Below are 17951 nucleotides of genomic sequence, written 5' to 3'. Positions count from 1 at the left end.
AAAAACCCACTGGAGTGTATGAATCAACTTATTGTGCTATAAATTGGCATATTTTGTGAAACCTAACTTGTACAGTATGTAAATAGTCATTATCTAAAGAAAGTAATCTTCATCCAGAGAACAGGCATCGGCATGAAATCTACATTGTTACATTCTACTGACAGCACTTTTAATACTTTGTTGACTAATTAGACAACAGATCATAGCTGTGGCTTTCTGTATGTTTCAATTCCCTCATCAGTATATGCTGCTGCTTTTTTTTTAAAAGATATTACAACTACTTGAAGAAAAGCTTTGATTAGAAGGTGCTGTAGAGGGTGGTTTATATGGCAAATGGAGGGAACAGAGGGGGAGGCCAAGAATCTCCATTAGTGACCAACTCTGGCACCATCAGCCAAAGCTCAATTTTTAAACTTAGAAATATTAAGTTATGGAGCAGACATATCACTTGTGCCCTGGATACCTTTATACCATCAATACAATGTTCGTTCATGTGGTATGAGTTCCCACGTGATTCTTTTCGTACTGGAGTCCTTTATAACATGTCATGCATAGTCTCGTACCACATTTTGTTAGAAAAGTTTTGCATCCGCTGCCTTCTCACTTTACTAAATATGTAGTCTGCTTATTTGGATAGAAGTACATGGTAGCTGTTTAATAAACAAAACAAAAACATACCAAAAAAGTAGGCAACCCTTGTGGTGCTTAAATGTCTAGTCTCTATAGGCAGCTTTTTGCATTTCTTTTGAACAATTTTAAAGAATATTTAACCATTCTCAAATCCAAAAAGAAAGTAGTTTGTTAGCTCGACCGATCAACTTTGATTTGAAACATTGAAATTAAATGACTTCTTATGGGTGTGTAAATCTTATCAAAAGTATCTGGGCTGTGAAATGGTGAGCAGTGATACAAATTATTTGATTACCTGCTTGTTAAACCTTTTATTTTGCTTTAGACTTGATCAAGTCCTCCATCTAACAATATAAAGAAAAACAGCATTTTATAAACAGATTATTTTACTTAGCTTTTTGGGGGCGCTATGAATCTTCTCTTTTACAATGAATGATTGTGTTGTTCTTATAGCAAACAATTTAATATCGGCTACCAGAGTTGCATTGAGAGATCATTAACATAGTTTCAATCAATAATATAAGTTTCAAAATTCAGTAATCTGATATTTCAGTAATTCCATGTGGAAAGACACTCATATTCTAGGTCTTAAAATAATTAGCTTATTATACAATACTTCTCGTTGATTTGACTGTTTTCTATGAAGGAAAGGGCAGTGTGTTGTCACTGGTCTTGCACATTTGTATATGGGCGAAGCAAGCTATTAATTGTGATCAAAGGCATCTAATTTGTAGTAGTGAGCTGCTTTGCTTATTTAGTTGTATTTCATGTACTGCAATGAATAAACCTATATAACGTCATGCTTTTGCCTGTAAATAAAAAGATATATGCTATGACATTACCCTCACTTTCTTGTGACTGTTTAATTTTGTATTAAATGTAAATCATTTAAGTCATCTCCTCCCTCACTCTGGAGTGGAATAATCCACATTAGAGTGGAACATCCCTCCCCTCACTATTAATATTCCTCCCCCACTATAGAATATCCCTCCCCTCACTTTAGAATGTAATATCCATCCCTGTTCATAAAATGGATTATTCCTTCCCTCTTTACTAATTGGAATAGCCCTCCCCTAACTATCAAATGGAATATCCCTCCCGTCGCAATAGAATGGAGCATCCCTTTCCATGGAGCGTAATATTCCTTCCTTCACTACCGATTGGAATCGCCTCCCCTCACTATAATATGGAATATCCCTCCCATCGCAATAGAATGGAACATCCCCTCACTGTAGCACGTAATATTCCTTCCCTCACTACTGATTGGAATAACCCTCCCCTAACTATAAAATGGGATATCCCCCCATCGCAATCGAATAATTGAACATCCTTCACTATAGAGCGTAATATTCCTTCCCTCACTACCGAGTGGAATAACACTCCCCTAACTATAAAATTTGATATCCCTTCCATCGCATCAGAATAATGGAACATCCCTCACTATAGAGCGTAATATTCCTTCCCTCACTACCGAGTGGAATAACACTCCCCTAACTATAAAATGGGATATCCCCCCCATCGCAATATAATAATGGAACATCCCTCACTATAGAGCGTAATATTCCTTCCCTCACTACCGAGTGGAATAACACTCCCCTAACTATAAAATGGGATATCCCCCCCATCGCAATAGAATAATGGAAGATCCCTCACTATAGAGCGTAATATTCCTTCCCTCACTACCGAGTGGAATAACACTCCCCTAACTATAAAATGGGATATCTCCCCCATCGCAATAGAATAATGGAACATCCCTCGCTATAGAGCATAATATTCCATCTCTCACACGAGTGGAATAACACTCTCCTAACTATAAAATTTGATATCCTGGAATGGATGAGCTGCCAGCTGAACTGAAAACTGTTCCTACTCTCACGACCTTTAAATCAAAGCTGAAAACTTTCCTTTTTAGACAGCATTACTGCAATTTTTAAACTGTGTATTTAAATTTCTTTCATGTGCAATACTCAAACGTGCATGTTTTTTCATTTTTCATACTCATTTTTCATACTCATTTATATTGTATTTAATTCTGTATTTTTTTACTACAGATTTTGTGTCATATTTTTATATTTCTTTTTTGCTGGTACATAGCGTTTTAGAGCACTTTTGTGGATTTTACGCTTTACAAAATAAATTATTATTATTATTATTATTATTATATCCCTCCCAAGGCATCAGAATAATGGAACATCCCTCACTATAGAGCGTAATATTCCTTCCCTCACTACCGAGTGGAATAACCCTCCCCTAACTATAAAATGGGATATCCCTCCCATCGCAATAGAATAATGGAACATCCCTCGCTATAGAGCGTAATATTCCTTCACTCACCTGAGTGAAAGAACCCTTCCCTCACTATAATATGGAATATCCTTCCCATCGCAATAGAATGGAATATCCCTCACTATAGAGCCTAATATTCCTTACCTCACTAGAGTGGGATAACCCTCCCCTCACTATAATATGGAATATCCCTCCCAAGTTCCCATCGCAATAGAATGGAACATCCCTCACTATAGAATATAATATTCCTTCCCTCACTACAGCGTGGAATAACCCTGCCCTCACTATAATATGGAATGTCCCTCCCCTCATGATAGAATGGAAATCCCTCCACTTCTGAGTAGATACCCCAGCCCTCTCTTCCAGCCATTACTTTAACCTATTGCTTGCATAGTCTACCTCAAAGAGAACCCAATAATTACACAAACATGATAGAAAGTTGTGTCAGCTTTGCATTTTATTTGATCAACTATTTTCACAATCTTAAATGAACACTGGGAAATTGGTGGCCATATGCAGAATTTCAGAATCAAGAATATTTTTATCGAAATGATTGATTTAGATTGGTCATTTTGATTGGAAGAAAGTTAACAACAAATGGTCAGCATATTGGCAAATAGTTTAAACAAATCAGTCTTGATGTTGTAGAGAATACATAAATTTTGCTTCAGTCAGATCCACCTCGAAAATGAATGCTTTAAAAGAGAAATTGAAAAGACAATAACGAAAATGAACAAATTCTCTGATATTCTTAAGATAAGACAAGAAAAAACTGCTATATCACTTTATTTTTTAAGTCTGTCATCAATTTAAACCAACAGCAATTCCTCCTTTCTGCTGCTTTGTGCTTCATCTGTTTGTAAATATAAAAGTGCTATGAGCAAAAATTAAAACATCATTTGATGGTGAAATAATTACTTATGTGAAAGTTTTACATGGCATAATGGCATTTTAAACTTATGATTCGATTCCATAGCAAACCAAACCACATAGAAATGTAGGGCAAATTGCAAGTTTGGATCCATTTAATATATCTGAGGTTTTCAAGTCCATAATAGAGCTATTTTATTCATGTTGTATCCATTCACTTGTTCTTGAATTCTGCTTTCCTCTTTTCAACAAAGGCGTCCATTCCTTCCTTTCGGTCATGCTGTAAGAGGAAGGGGAAAAAAAAAGGTGAAAAATGGAAGTCTAACCAACAGTCCTTGAGACCCCAAAAATATCCTCACGTTGGGCGCCACTTTGGGTAAAAGATAAAGTGCACTCATTCGATGGTTTATTATGCCATCGATCCTATGATTACATTGATCATCAAGTTCCAGCAATTCATATTTCAAAGTATTCTTGGCTGGACTTACAAAAATGTTGCTTTCATACTACTGAAAGACACAGTCCAGAGCTGGTGGCAAACTTAAGGTACGTAGAGTGACTTCTTTGGTTTTTCTAGATTTGGACAGATTTGCAATCCTTCGTTTCTACTCAAAATTGTTGAATACTATTACTATTTCCTGGAGATGGTATTTATCTTTACGAAAGCAATTAAATTCTGAATCATTTCAAGGCCTTCGCAGACGTGAATCACTCTTTGGTGATCTGGAAATATGACGAGGACAATTTTAAAATCAACAACACAGCCTCTTTCTGCTGCTGCCTCATTTTTCTTCATCTAAAATTTAGGCACTTCTAGCATTACCAGTGGGCTGCTAAATAGCAAATGGCGCACATTACCTACTAGAAGTGATTTTGTGAATAAACTATCTACTGAGTAAACTTACTGAGCAGTTCATACTGGAGGAACTCATAATCGATTTGAAAACTGCGTGTGTTGGGGTCTAAGGTTTGGCAAAGGGAGGGTTTGCATTATAAGGGAAGCCTCGCAAATCTAACCGCCGGTTCCGGGCCGGCAGAAATCTCGCACCCCTTGCTCATTATGCATGTGCATATTGGTCCCATGGTTGAATGCACACAAGCTGGTTGCCAGCCGCAGTAATGAGCACAGCGTCCTGACAACACAAGGCTGGTTATTCTTCACAGACAATGAGCAAACTTGGCCAAGTGACCGGATTAACTTTTGCGGTTTTGACAGTCAATATAGAGCGGTAGTTTATGTTGCAAAGTGACTTATACACTAAAATCCGCCACTACCAAATGTCCAAGATTCAGTACTTTATATAATTCTTGCAAATCTTCTACGTTATCAAACCTCACAAATAAAATTTCTTGGTCTCTTATAAACAATTGTGAAACTCCGCTACTCGAGAGTTCGATAAAAGCAGCCTTTACCTGGGCCTATACATTATGAGCCTTGTTCAACAAGTGGTACGTAACTATGAATTAAAAACTGAATCAGCCATTGCATTAAATATATGCCCCCAAGAACTTCAGAAAACCCATATTGACAAACCAAAATTTAAACAAAACAATAGTTAAGCTATGCCACATATGTATGTTAAAGAGAGAACATCGACCGTAACGTTGATCTCTGAAGCTAACTGCGACACAATTTCAGCGAATAAACAGATAGATTTTCCCATTGACTTAGTGTGTTAGGCTGCCATGTGGTTAGAGATATAAGTACTATACGGTGAAAATTTTAATGCAAGATAATTTGCGATACAGTTTCAGTTTATTTCTCCACATCGTATTGCATTGTTTGAAGCAGAGAACCTTCAAGCTGCTGTATAGCTCAACCCCGGTATGATAATGACATGTGCACTCGACAAAATTTTCCAGAAACGTAATGGTAATACACCCACCCCACTAGGGTTGGGCGATATTTGCTTTTTAACGTCACGATAAATAGTTCAAAAGATACTGTGATATTTCGATAATTACGATAATTTTTCCTTGTTGTTTTTAGTGTGTTCGCAAACACACTAAAAACAACTGCCGATTTCCCACCAACCCCTGTTGCGTGCGAGCATATGGCGTGGGGTACAGGGGCCCGCCTTAGGGCCCCAGTGGGGTCAAGGGGTGGAACCCCTTGTGTGGGGTCCAGGGCGCAAAGCATTTTTGCGTGTCTGGCGATAAAAAATTCGCAGTTGAGGATTCAAAATACTGACAACTTTTTGAATTTAAATTGTCACGAAACTGATGCAAATTTGAAAATGACAAGTGAGAGTAGCTATATTATGTGATAAAATGAAAAGAGATTTAATCTGTCTTACAATCTTTAAAAAGTTTAACTTACAAAACTGTCGATATTATGAAACAAACTACTTTCGGCAAAGCCCCGTTTCTAGACTGCCTAACAATGAACAGCGTGCACTATACGTACACGGTTTACAACTGCAGTGTTTACCCCTACTTAAATATCACGGTAGGCTACTGTACATGGGCTGTGAATTTTCCCAGGTACCTTGCCAAACAACCCCCCTGTCTAACACCTGTTTGTTAACATTTTTGGCACGTTTCCAAAAAACTTTTCATGGAGTAAACTATTTTGGCTCCACTCTAGAATTAATTAGGTCAGTCAGTAAAGGATCGGTAAAGTTATGCGAAATATTATCTTAGACGTTCAAGAAAAGTATATATCCCCGTTACATTAAGGTAAGTAAAACACACCTCAAGCCAACCGACTCCTCCGCATGAACAAAACAATCTATTCCCCATGATACACGAGGCACAGTCTATACCGTAAAGACATAGCACGATATCAAGGCCCCAATAGCTACAGTATGGCCATCTTTATGGAAGTAAACCTTTTAATCCCATGTTTTAGGCCACATTGCATGATTAACCAAATGCTAAATATTGTTTCCATGTCCTTGTAGAAAACGTCAACTTCGCAAAATACAATTAGTTGTGTTTTTGTTGTTACGTGAGATCCGTAACCGACGAAGTGGTTAGGCTATTTTCTATACACTTAACTATGGTAGGATATTAATTTTTCCTTTTTTTTTGTGGAAATTCTAGAAAATACTTTCTTTTCCCCCGCCAGATGTGGTCGTATGGTTTATTCATAAATGGGTGCACTAGAGCCTTGTCTACATGACATTAGTTGCATTTAGCACGATATGCCAGTTTCGCGTGAATTCTTCGAAAGTATTTTGCTCGATCTTTCGTAAAATTTGAAAGGTGTACCAACTTACTGTTTGTACACAATTGCTAATTTCTCTACTGATTTTCAGAGTTGTAAAGGATGGGTTTTTTACGAAGTTCAAAAGTCAGTAAATGAAGTTGATAAACTTTATTTCTTTTCAATTTTCTTAACCATGGAATGCTAGAATAACATTTACACATAAAACGGAGAAAGGATAATCGCAGTTTTTTCCACATTTATTTCACAAGAAATTATCGTCATTTGTTCAATCCTCAAAAAATATCGTCTTGAAAAAATTTTTTGGCAATAATAATAATTTTCGATATATCGCCCCACCCTACACCCCACCCTTCCATAAAAACATGACCAATTGCTCTATACCCCCAATGCAGTGATACATGATATTCAAAAGGGATGTCTACGATCTAGCTGGCTAAAAAAAAGTACAGCTTCGCTGGAGTGCGAAAAATGCCCTACAGTCAACCGATTTTTTTCACCTAGCTAGGTAGTTTAGGTCCTGTTCTATACAACTTAGTAGGATTATGCAAAAGTCTTCCCGTATGTTAGGCTCTGGTTCACGCTTATGTGCACGTGTACAAGAAGTGAGATTGTGATTTAAGTTTTTTAGATTTTTAAATCTTAAAAATTCAGGAAACCTGTCCTTGCAAAAAGGCAACGAAAGTTTTTGTTCCTACTTGGCCGACTGTGAAAATAAGAAAGATAGCATTTTAGATTCCTGCAGTGTAAATTCACATTTCCTTACTTATTTTCAGAGAAGTTTTGCTTCTGTGGTAGGATAAAATACGGTGTATAAACACACTATCTTTTTGAAACGTTTGAATACCTTTAGACTTAGCTATGATGTTTTGTTCAACTCACTATTATGTTCAAATCGGCTTAGTAAAAACTTGACCGCGGCTGTGAATGTAACTGTATAGCGTGGAGGGTGGTTTGGAGAGAGTGTGCACTCAAGTGTGACTCATTATCTGCTTGTGGCTGTGCTCATTATAGCCGCGGAAAAATCCACCGGCCCGGACATGGCGGTTAGATTTGCGAGGCTTCCCTAAGCAACAATCAGGCCCCACGAGAGGGGTGCGAGTCAAGTCAATTGGGGGGCCTGGAGAAATATGGAACGAGAAATAATTCATTCTCATTTTCATGACATACTCGAGCAAACATGAAGATTCCAAGAAGTGGTGCCAGTGACATATTTTTCGCCAGGGTCAACCCTGGCTCTCAATGTCTCTGGCGGCAACGCTCTGTATATCAACTGAAGACTTACTGTAGCAAAACTGGCATGGAACAATCTCTTCTCCAAGTGAAGTCCCTCAGCCAGGCTAAGTTGGTAAGATTTATTGACAGCTTCCTTGGCTATCGAGTTGATCAACCTGGAGTTACGACTGATCTTCTCGGCGAGAGCGACGGCTTTGTCGAAAACCTCTTCCTTTGGATACACTTTACTGACTAATCCTGGAAGACAGCGTGACATGTGAAAGAAACAAGAAAGGAAAACATTATTTGTAAGAAAAGAGTGTTTTGTTCCAAGTGACATATTTTGGTGTCATGGGAAAAGATAAAACAGTTTCCAATGTACACACAAAAGGCAAGAATGATGTAGTACCAACGTTTGTTCAAGGCAGCAATTTTACAAAAACACATATTTATTGCAGAGCCCTTTCTAAGTTTATAGAAAGCAAATCAGTATGGACAGCTTAATCATCAACATTTCAAATTGCCTTCACGGTTGTATTTATCATGGATGGATGAAAAACATGTTTATTTCACCATGGAATCTACCATATACATATATATACCATGGCATGCATATACCATAAATACTGACAGTAAATAGACAAACATATATAACCAGAATAAACCATTGTGGATCTTGTATTGAGAGAGAGAGACTTAAAACCAGTATACTAGGGTTCACAACAGGTGGCCTGCTGGCCACGTTTGGCACGCAAAAGACTTTCAATCCGGGCCTGCAGATAGGAATCGTTGGATGTTGGATGAGTTGGATGTAGTGGAACTCTGTCCTTAGCAACAAAAACTTCCTTAGTTACAAGAGCATTAAGACGGATGAACGATGTAGGTCAAACACATGCTGTGTGTCTTCAGAATGGTAGATTCAGAAAAAAGAGAGTTGTGACCTCACTGAGGGTCATTGAGGGCGCAGTTCAAGAATGTTACCAGTGTGTAGGCTAGGTAGCTTGGAGTGCATATGTAAAGAATACAGGTAAGAGGAGGAATGCAGTAACTATACAAATTGCCCCACAATCTGGCACTAATCAGGTATTCAGGCCCACAAGGGGCTCAACTTGAGCACTCTTTCGGCCTAACCCTGGAAATTGCTCAATCTAAGTATAGTTTGGTTCTGTCCAGCCCCCTATGCTCTGGCCCATGTAGACACCAACTGAGAACCACCCTTATATTTGCAATCTTTTCTAAGACAAATTTTCAGTGTTAAGACTTTTAACCATTACACAAACTTTTGGTTCAAATGGACTTGAAAGAAGACTATAAAAAAAATTAAAAACTACTAATAATAACAATAAAAGAAAAATTGGTTTAGAAGTCAAACCTGCAGTTAGAGCCTCTTCAGCAGAAATTCTGTCGCCTGTGAGTACCATTTCCATGGCTTTGGATTTACCAATGGCCTTAGGTAACCTTTGAGTGCCACCAGCACCTATAAGAGGAAACAGAGATCATATCTTTGCATATTTTTGTCCTAAGAATGACGGGTGTGACTGATAATATTATTAATTAACAGTTTATTACAATTGTCCTTCAACTTTACCAGATCCCCCTAATAATTCCCTATTCCCTCCATAATATGCTAAAACTATTACTCAGCCCCAGTTTATTAAATTATTGAATTGCAGTAGAAAAATAGCGGGGGTTACCTCCAGATATATTTGCCATCCCTGTCAAGTTTACCCTATATTATTGATGATTTTTAACTTTTTTTTGCCATTTGAAGGTTTTGTGGGATAGTCTGTGATGAATTTTCATGGCAACTGTTTTCATTTACAAATTTACTCAATTGCTTTTAATACATCATTTCAAATTTGCCTCATAGCATCAAAAGAACTATATAGTCCAGGCTACATAAAAATACTATGGCTGTCTCTTAAAGAATATAAAAAATAAAATAACAGATTAATTTACATCCTCTACCATCATTTCACTATCTTGTAATTTGGCAATGAAGATTTATCAATTTTAACGAAACTTTTCAAACTGAACAACAACCGATTAGTTGTGATCTTTTCTTAACAATACACATAATTTGCATCAGTAATTTAAAATATCATACTTTTGTCACAAATGCTCAACCCTTTCATTACTGTTAACCTGTCAGCTAATTTCAAATTTGGGCCAAACAGGAAAAACAATAGAATTGTTAAAGGACAGTTCTCAGGCACCATGAAGGAATCTGATGTAGAGTGAAGTAGCCTTATGATATTCAAGCAACCACCAAGACAGTTGTCACAATTTGTACCAAAACGAGCAAACAAACAAACAAACAGCACTGTTACATTTGAGATATTTCTTTTTGCATTAAATACCTGGAATGGTCCCAAGGAGTATTTCAGGTTGACCAAAAGAGGCGTTGTCTCCTGCATAAATGATGTCGCACATCATGGCTACCTCGCAGCCACCGCCCAGCTGTAAGATAATGAATAACAAACCATGTAGTGAGTATCAGAGCTCTATGAACATGGAAGGGTTACCCAGATAGGGTAATATTTCCACACTATGACAGTATCTCAACGCAGATGGTTACATCTACAGCATCCGGTCTCTCACCGTATGGAAGTAAAACCCTGACAGGATAATACTTGCAAGCTATGATAGTATTCTTAATGCAGCTAGTTACATCTACAGCATCCAGTCTCTCACCGTATGGAAATAAAACCCTGACAGGATAAAACATCCATGCTATGACAATTTTCTTAATGCAGCTAATTACATCCACAGCATTTCATCCCACAAATGGGTTATCACTGAAATTATCGGCCCCATTTGTGAAGTTTTGGAACTATTAGTGTACGCGTATACTGTACACTGCGAACTGAGAAGACAATTCCACTGTAATTCTAATACTCTCCATCAAACAGCCAGTCACCCATGAGTGACGACGTATTTGTGTTTTAGTTTAACAGATGCTGTTCTTCATCAATTTAGTATTGCCACGCCTAAATGCTATTTTCTTTTTGCTTCAAATCGAATGGTTATAACGGCTGGTTTTGCATGCATACAAGGACACCAAGAAGGTCACAAAGCTGGACCTCTCATCTGAGCACAGACTATTGTTCTAGCCAATTTTTCCTTTTGTGGCATTTTTTGCTTCTTGTTCAGTCAATATGCAAGCCGCAAAGTGGCACCATCTTGGTCAGGAGTCATAACATTGTGGATGAATCCGTAAATCAGGGGTCAGACTAGGTGACATGTTTTTATGTCTCCATCACACATAGCAACTACTGTGATCTTTGTATCGTCAGAAAAAATAATCAGCGAATCTATCATCACGAGAGATTCCATGACGACGTGTCTGTTATGCTGATACACATTTACTTTGTCTCTCTCTTTTTAGTAAAATGTACTGTTATTACACAGCCACTGTGGAGCTGATGAACTGTATAACAGAGAAACCAAAACTGTCGCAAATGAAACTTTAAAGTTATGGAATGACCAGCTTGAGCTCTCTTGGCCTATGTGTCAGAATAAGCAAGGGTGAGCTGGGCATTTAGACATTTTCAACATATGAAAGCCCAGTGTCGGCACCAGCCATGGCAATCTGGGGGGGGTGGGAAGTATCTAGGGGACAAGGCATACTATGGGGAGGGGGAAAACATATTACACTGATATGGAGGAGGGGTCCAAAGGGAAGGAGCTTCCCCTCCCCTTTGAGAGAAGTAAAGTGACTTAGACGCAAAATGGTGCTATCATTTGACAATATTTCACATTAATGCCTTGCATCAATTGGAAGCTGTTTCTTATACAAATGATTAGCCTTGTCTAGATATTTTGGATAAGTAGTAGATCTGATTGGGGGACAACTGAGGTGGGGGTGGGCAACGGAAATTCTGGGGGAAGGAAATTGCTCCTGCATGCCCCCCCCCCCCAGTAGTGCGGCCAAAGCAAGATGCATTTTAACGATAACCAATATATTAATTACAAAGCATACTTCAAAGCAAGCAAGAAAAGAATGTTAAAAAAAAAATAAAGAAACTTTATGGGCCCAGTGCAATGATAGTACAAAGCTCAAAGTAGGATAATTCAGGATTTTGTATCAATTTTGGAAGACTATGTCCTTGGTTCACAACTTCACATGTTAATTTTCTTTTATCTTGATTATTGAGCTGTATGCAAAGAGCAGGACATGTGTAAAAGAAAGTGTTTTTATAAAAAAAAAAGTAAAACAACCTGATACTCATTCATCCTTGACATAGGATGTGAGTCCCCAGAATTACTTAGGTTTCGATGGAAAGCAGAATCAAAGAAGTGAAAAGAATCCAATGATTTTTCGATGAATTTGGCAAAGAGCTGTTATCGGTGATGAGTGATTTTGTCTAGAATACTCACTAAGGTGGTATAATGCAACAACATGTTCAATACTGCTAACACAAATGCACAAAAATGACAGCATATTTTTCACAGAGAAGCATTATATTTCCACTATTTTATGATGAAGGAAAATTAACCCCTCCCCCCGCCCTAACCCACAAAAAAAGAGCAAAAGTTATTTCCTATCTACAAGCTGAAAGCTGAAGTGAGGATGCAATGTAAAGTTTGAACATAGTGGCAATACGTACAGCATAGCCTGTCACCACAGCTATCGTTGGTATCTTTGTTCTGGATAGCTGATCCCAATGAGAAAGGAACATTCCCCCAAAAACGTCAGAAAATTCCTGATTCTGCATTTCCTTAATGTCGGCACCAGCTAAATCAGAGCAACAAATACAGAGATTGCAGAAAAAGGGGAAAATTTAATCAAAAAGTAAACAAAATCGGAACTCGTAGGTAGTAACTTACAGCGATACCTTTCACGACAGCGATGGTGGGAATCTTTGCCTTACTGAATCGACTGAGTTTGGCGACTAAGTTTCCCGTAAACATCTGCTGAAAATCCAGTTTCATCATCTCGCTAATATCACCCCCAGCTGGGGATGAGCATTTTGCGGGTAAGAAGAAAAGTGAAGAAGTCCAAAACCTGGCTCTAGAAGGGCTAAGGTCAGTGATATGTACTGGCATGCAACCAAGAACTTACCTTGTCATAACCCCACACAAAACTACATGATACCCTCATATAGCTAGAGCTCTGAATATGCATTGACCATTGTTCATTTTGTTTTACTAAAATGTTGGCATCTAGTCAGATTTAATGTTATGAGATAAGTAGCTATTATGATGAGTCCGCCCCCCTGGACCCAGCCGGGGCTTCGCCCCTGGACCCCACCCGATAAAGCATTTGCACCAAGGTAAAGCTTTTGCGCCAAGGCACACCTTCCTTCAGTTTTATCCGTGTTCAATCATTTATGTACCCACCCCCCCTCTCCAGTTTTCAATTCGGATCGATGCCCTAATTCTACTCGTACTCAGGTTGTTGTATGTGTAACTCATGCTGTTGTACTTGTACTACAAGTCTAAATAACAGTACAAGTCACTAAAGAGGGTGAGATTAATTAATAAATCAAGTCAACATACAGGAAGAAATACAAAGACTTTAATATCAATTACCAGCAAAAGCTTTTTGTGATCCAGTAAGGATGACACAGCCAATTTTGGTATCGCCCTCAAACTCATCCAGAGCTTGGTTCACTTCCGTCATCAGTTCATCGCAGAGAGCGTTCAGCGCTCTTGGCCTGTTCAACTTTATCAGCCCAACGTTGCTATTCTTACCGACTCTCTCCACCACAATATTTTTGAAGTTCTCTGCAGAGGAGAAAATAAATTTGAACAAATTTAGGATGTAATTCCTTATTTTTGGACTGCAACATTCAGCAATAAGTGCACTTGTATAACTACTGTAACATTATGTTGTTACACATGTGTGCATATGACAAAGACTTTCCCCATGGTGAATGTAGAAAGATTGAGGGGTTCCTCTCAATCCTGTACCATTGGGAAGAGACATTCACAATGTGATGAATCTCTGAAAATGTTCTTTGTTGAAAAGAAATGTGCTGCCTGAGCTATTTCTAAATGCCAAATTGTCCCTGTTTAATTATCTTTAATTATCTCCTTGGAGACTGTAAAAGCATAGAATTATTTTCCTCCCATTATTCCTCTCAGATTCTCACAATTTGATAATTAAAGATGGTGGAAAATGGAAACCATTGCTAAGCAAAACCATTTAGTGCTATTTCCTATGCCAGGCTGATCCTATTGTAATCTGAACTATTCCCAAAACTGCATAGTCATGCCTTGCCCCCCCCCCACCCCTACACAGATTCAGGCTTTAAGAGCCCTGCCAGGTCTTCCACAAATAAACTGTCTAATCTCAACTGTGGTTATCTTTTACTCCTGAGTTGAGTAATCTTGTTTAGATTAGATTGATAGTTCAAACATGCTAGGTACAGAGTCTGAGATAAATCCCAATTCAATTGCCTTATATTTCACCCATTTTGTCAACAACCGCATTCACTATAAACCTACACTATTAAATTTACTTAAAATGTATCTAATTAAGTCAAGTTATTAGCATTTTAGATACTAGAGCTGTGTCAGTGAAATACTGTACAGGTATGTTTCATGTTTGAAGGATATTAGCTGATTGCTTCAGTGACACCAAAGTTCAATTTAACATTATAATCACAAATGGCAACATTTGCTGACACACATATAGTCAATAGTATAGTCTGGGTAGCTGTGTGGGCCCAGTACCACTTATGATTCTTTTGGAAATTTGATGATTTTATGAATTAAAAAAAAAGTAAGCAATGCTGCTAGGCCCACTTGAAGTGTGCTAGAAAGTCTCTCAAAAACATCTTTTATACGAGTGGAAGTAGTAAATTTGCAAGCTAGGCCCAAATCATCAGGAATCAGAGACTTTTCTTATATTATTCAAGGGTTATTTCTCTGTGTCTAACTAGTAAAGAAAGAATGAAGAAATATCCCTAAATTTATTACTTTTGGCTGGATGTATTTGTTACATTTGTATTAATATATTAGATAGTAAATAATTCTTGATAGTTCATCCATGTGTCAAACTTTTTATGTATATAGACTGTACGATCATAGGAATTGTGATGGCATCATTATTTGCTCAAATAGGCCTATCGCTATTGAAATTGCCCATCATTTCATCAATTTTCTGACAAAATATATAGATGTGCATGTTATTAAAGAGGTTATGAAATGAAAAATTTTCAAGTCTTAGAATGGTTTATGTACATTACTACAACACCATCCATGCACAACTTTCCGTAAATACGGCTTCAAACGCCAGAAATTCGCTGTTAAAGTATTCCCTAGAGACCTCTCGAGCTGCCACTCGTAAAAAAAGCAAAGCTGCCCACCGCAGTTCATCTGACGTCATTAAAGGAACCATTTCAGCCAAAGCCGACTCCCCGCTGTTTACCGATACGGCGTTACACAGTTTACTACATGTAACCACAACACTCTTCTCATCAATTGAAAATGTCTTCTCCCGAATCTTCCGATTCCGAGGAAATCTCTCAGGACATTCGCAAGCTTTGACGAAAATTATTTTCTTGAGGAAGAAGAGGAGGAAATAGTTTCGAGGGTGATGAAGATAATATCGGTGTTTTTCCCTATCAATTGAGCCCCTTGCAGAAGAATTGTAAAACGATCCCGGTGGCCGAGACGCGTCGCTGCCGATCGAAGTCCCCGAGCACATAGGCGTACGAGGCAGGGGGGCAGGGGGGGGCAGACTGCCCCCCCAAATTTCCAGAGGACAAGAAATTCGGGCAAAAGTCCTGAAAAATTCGGGCAGCCTAAGAGGAGAAAAAAAAAATATATATATATATATATTTTTTTTTTCTCCTCTTAGGCTGCCCGAATTTTCAGGACTTTTGCCCGAATTTCTTGTCCTCTGGAAATATATATATATATTTATATATAAATATGCAGAAGCTTGCCCGAATTTTTTTCAAATTTTTGCCCGACAATTCCATGATTTTCTTTATTTAGCATCATGCTGTCCGAATATTTCCGTGTAACACCATCGTAAGAGCAGTTCATCTGGGCTACCACGCTTTTAGCACGATCAATTTTTTATCTAACTAGTCAATTGTATACCTGGACCAACGGCGGCGGAACCGGGGGGGGGAACAGGGGGGCCCCCCACTTTTCCTCAGGTTAAAAATGTGCCTTTTTTCTACATAAAAATTGAGGTGCCTTAAGTTAGCAAGAGGCCAGGGAACCAGAATGAATACTGGGGAAGGGCCGTTTCCGGCCATCTGAGGGGTTTGTAAAAACCAAAAATTTTCTAGTACGCTCCGCGCCAACCGATGGTGGCGCTCCGCTCAGATAGTCGTGCATACAACTTTGCAAATCCTGGCTAAGCCCGTGACTTTTAATGAATTTCTGTGGGTCAAACTCAAAGCTATTTTGAATGGAAAAAATTTGTTAAGATATTAACAAGAAAAAAACTCTAATTCGGAAGATTCCTACATTAGCAACTAGCATGATTTCACCTCATTTTGTCTCAAAAGAAAACTTGTTCCTTGTTTCCCAATTTGCGCATTGGATATTGCAGTGCTAGTATAGGCATATTTTCCTTTGGGGGGGGGGGGGGCGTTGATGGAGTGATGTGTATACGCAAATAAGATAATACAATAAGAGTTATAAAGGGTACTAAATGTAAGGCTGCTTCAGTCCAATCGAATTTCTACAAAGTGCCCTTTGATGTCGGTGCTCCCCCAGATTAAAGGGCTTGACCTGGACATCCCCAACATGAGTGTATATAAGAAACATTTTCTTTTTCATGGATGGTGGGGTGGGGGCCGGGTGGGAGTGCCTACATGCCTAGTAGTACAGGTTTATCATATTCTTGTTACATTTTATACTGTTTTGTGAGACAAATTGCAGTCTCACCCAGCACAGCGACATTATCCCGCCTACGTGTCGTTGAACAACGTATGTTTTTCTGGAGGTAGCTGAGTACTGTGTTAAAATAATAAATAAGGTAACATAATAGGAGCTTAATAAATATACTGTCCCATTTTTCCCCTTCAGAGTGATGTTACCATTTTTTCTTCTTCTAATTTAATTTTTTTTTTTTTAATTTAATTAAATTAATTTTAATTTAATTAAATTTTTGGGGAAGTGTAAATTTCTAAAACGTGAGATTATAAAATAAAGAATGTTTAGATGCAACTTGCAAGGCCTCAGATGTGCCGTTTCCGGCAATCTGAGAGGCATTGTTTGCCCAAAAAATTTTTGTACGCTACGCGCCAACCGATGGTGGCGCTCCGCTTAGATTGTGTCACGGGAACTTTCGGGCACAAAAAGTTCTGCCCCCCCAAACTGAAATGGTCCCGTACGCCTATGCCCGAGCAGAACGGTTGGACGACCCTGAACCGAAACTGGTCGGTTGAGCATAAACAAAGCCACCGTTATTAAGACAATCATATGATTTTAATTATCTCGAATGTCGATGATCCTGCTACTTAACTTCGTAGCGAAGCTTCTAGAATTTTGTGTCTTACAGTGCAAGGAAAATGTGACATTCTGTACATTGCAACCCTCTAGTACTATTAGTGGTAACATGGGGTCTAGCCCTAACTAAAAGACGTTGTATAACAGGCTAGCCCGTGTAATTGTATCATCCAACTGTTACGTAAAATCACAACACAACGCCAGTTTTACCACAAAAGAAAACTTGCAGATCTAGTATTGATTGTTCTAAAACCAACTGGCTTTAAAATTTGTGCGAAATATTAGGTAACCATAAAAAAAAATTGTCATTTGCTGTATCAAGGAGGCCTAGGCTATGGTCATAACAAGTAATTTGGCAACA

At 38.3% G+C, this 17951-nt stretch overlaps 1 protein-coding gene across 2 annotated transcripts in view; it reads right to left on the bottom strand.

Annotated features, from left to right (window-relative positions):
• Positions 1–3355: 3355 nt before the first annotated feature.
• LOC139960436 (enoyl-CoA hydratase, mitochondrial-like) overlaps positions 3356–17951 on the bottom strand; it is a 16246-nt gene continuing 1650 nt past the window's right edge. Inside the window, exons 2-7 of one of the 2 annotated variants that reach the window (XM_071958781.1) lie at positions 13706–13900; positions 13001–13128; positions 10531–10630; positions 9543–9647; positions 8241–8428; positions 3356–4066 (exon numbers count right to left, since the gene is read on the bottom strand). In XM_071958781.1, coding sequence (XP_071814882.1) covers positions 4001–4066; positions 8241–8428; positions 9543–9647; positions 10531–10630; positions 13001–13128; positions 13706–13900 — 782 coding nt within the window. In that variant the 3' untranslated portion in view covers positions 3356–4000. Of the gene's footprint in view, positions 4067–8240; positions 8429–9542; positions 9648–10530; positions 10631–12780; positions 12909–13000; positions 13129–13705; positions 13901–17951 lie in introns of both variants that reach the window. The other variant, XM_071958780.1, reaches the window with a different exon arrangement.

Source organism: Apostichopus japonicus, chromosome 19 (genome assembly GCF_037975245.1).
Source record: "Apostichopus japonicus isolate 1M-3 chromosome 19, ASM3797524v1, whole genome shotgun sequence".
Taxonomy (NCBI): Eukaryota; Metazoa; Echinodermata; class Holothuroidea; order Aspidochirotida; family Stichopodidae; genus Apostichopus; species Apostichopus japonicus.
This window is presented reverse-complemented; position numbering and strand designations above follow the sequence as displayed.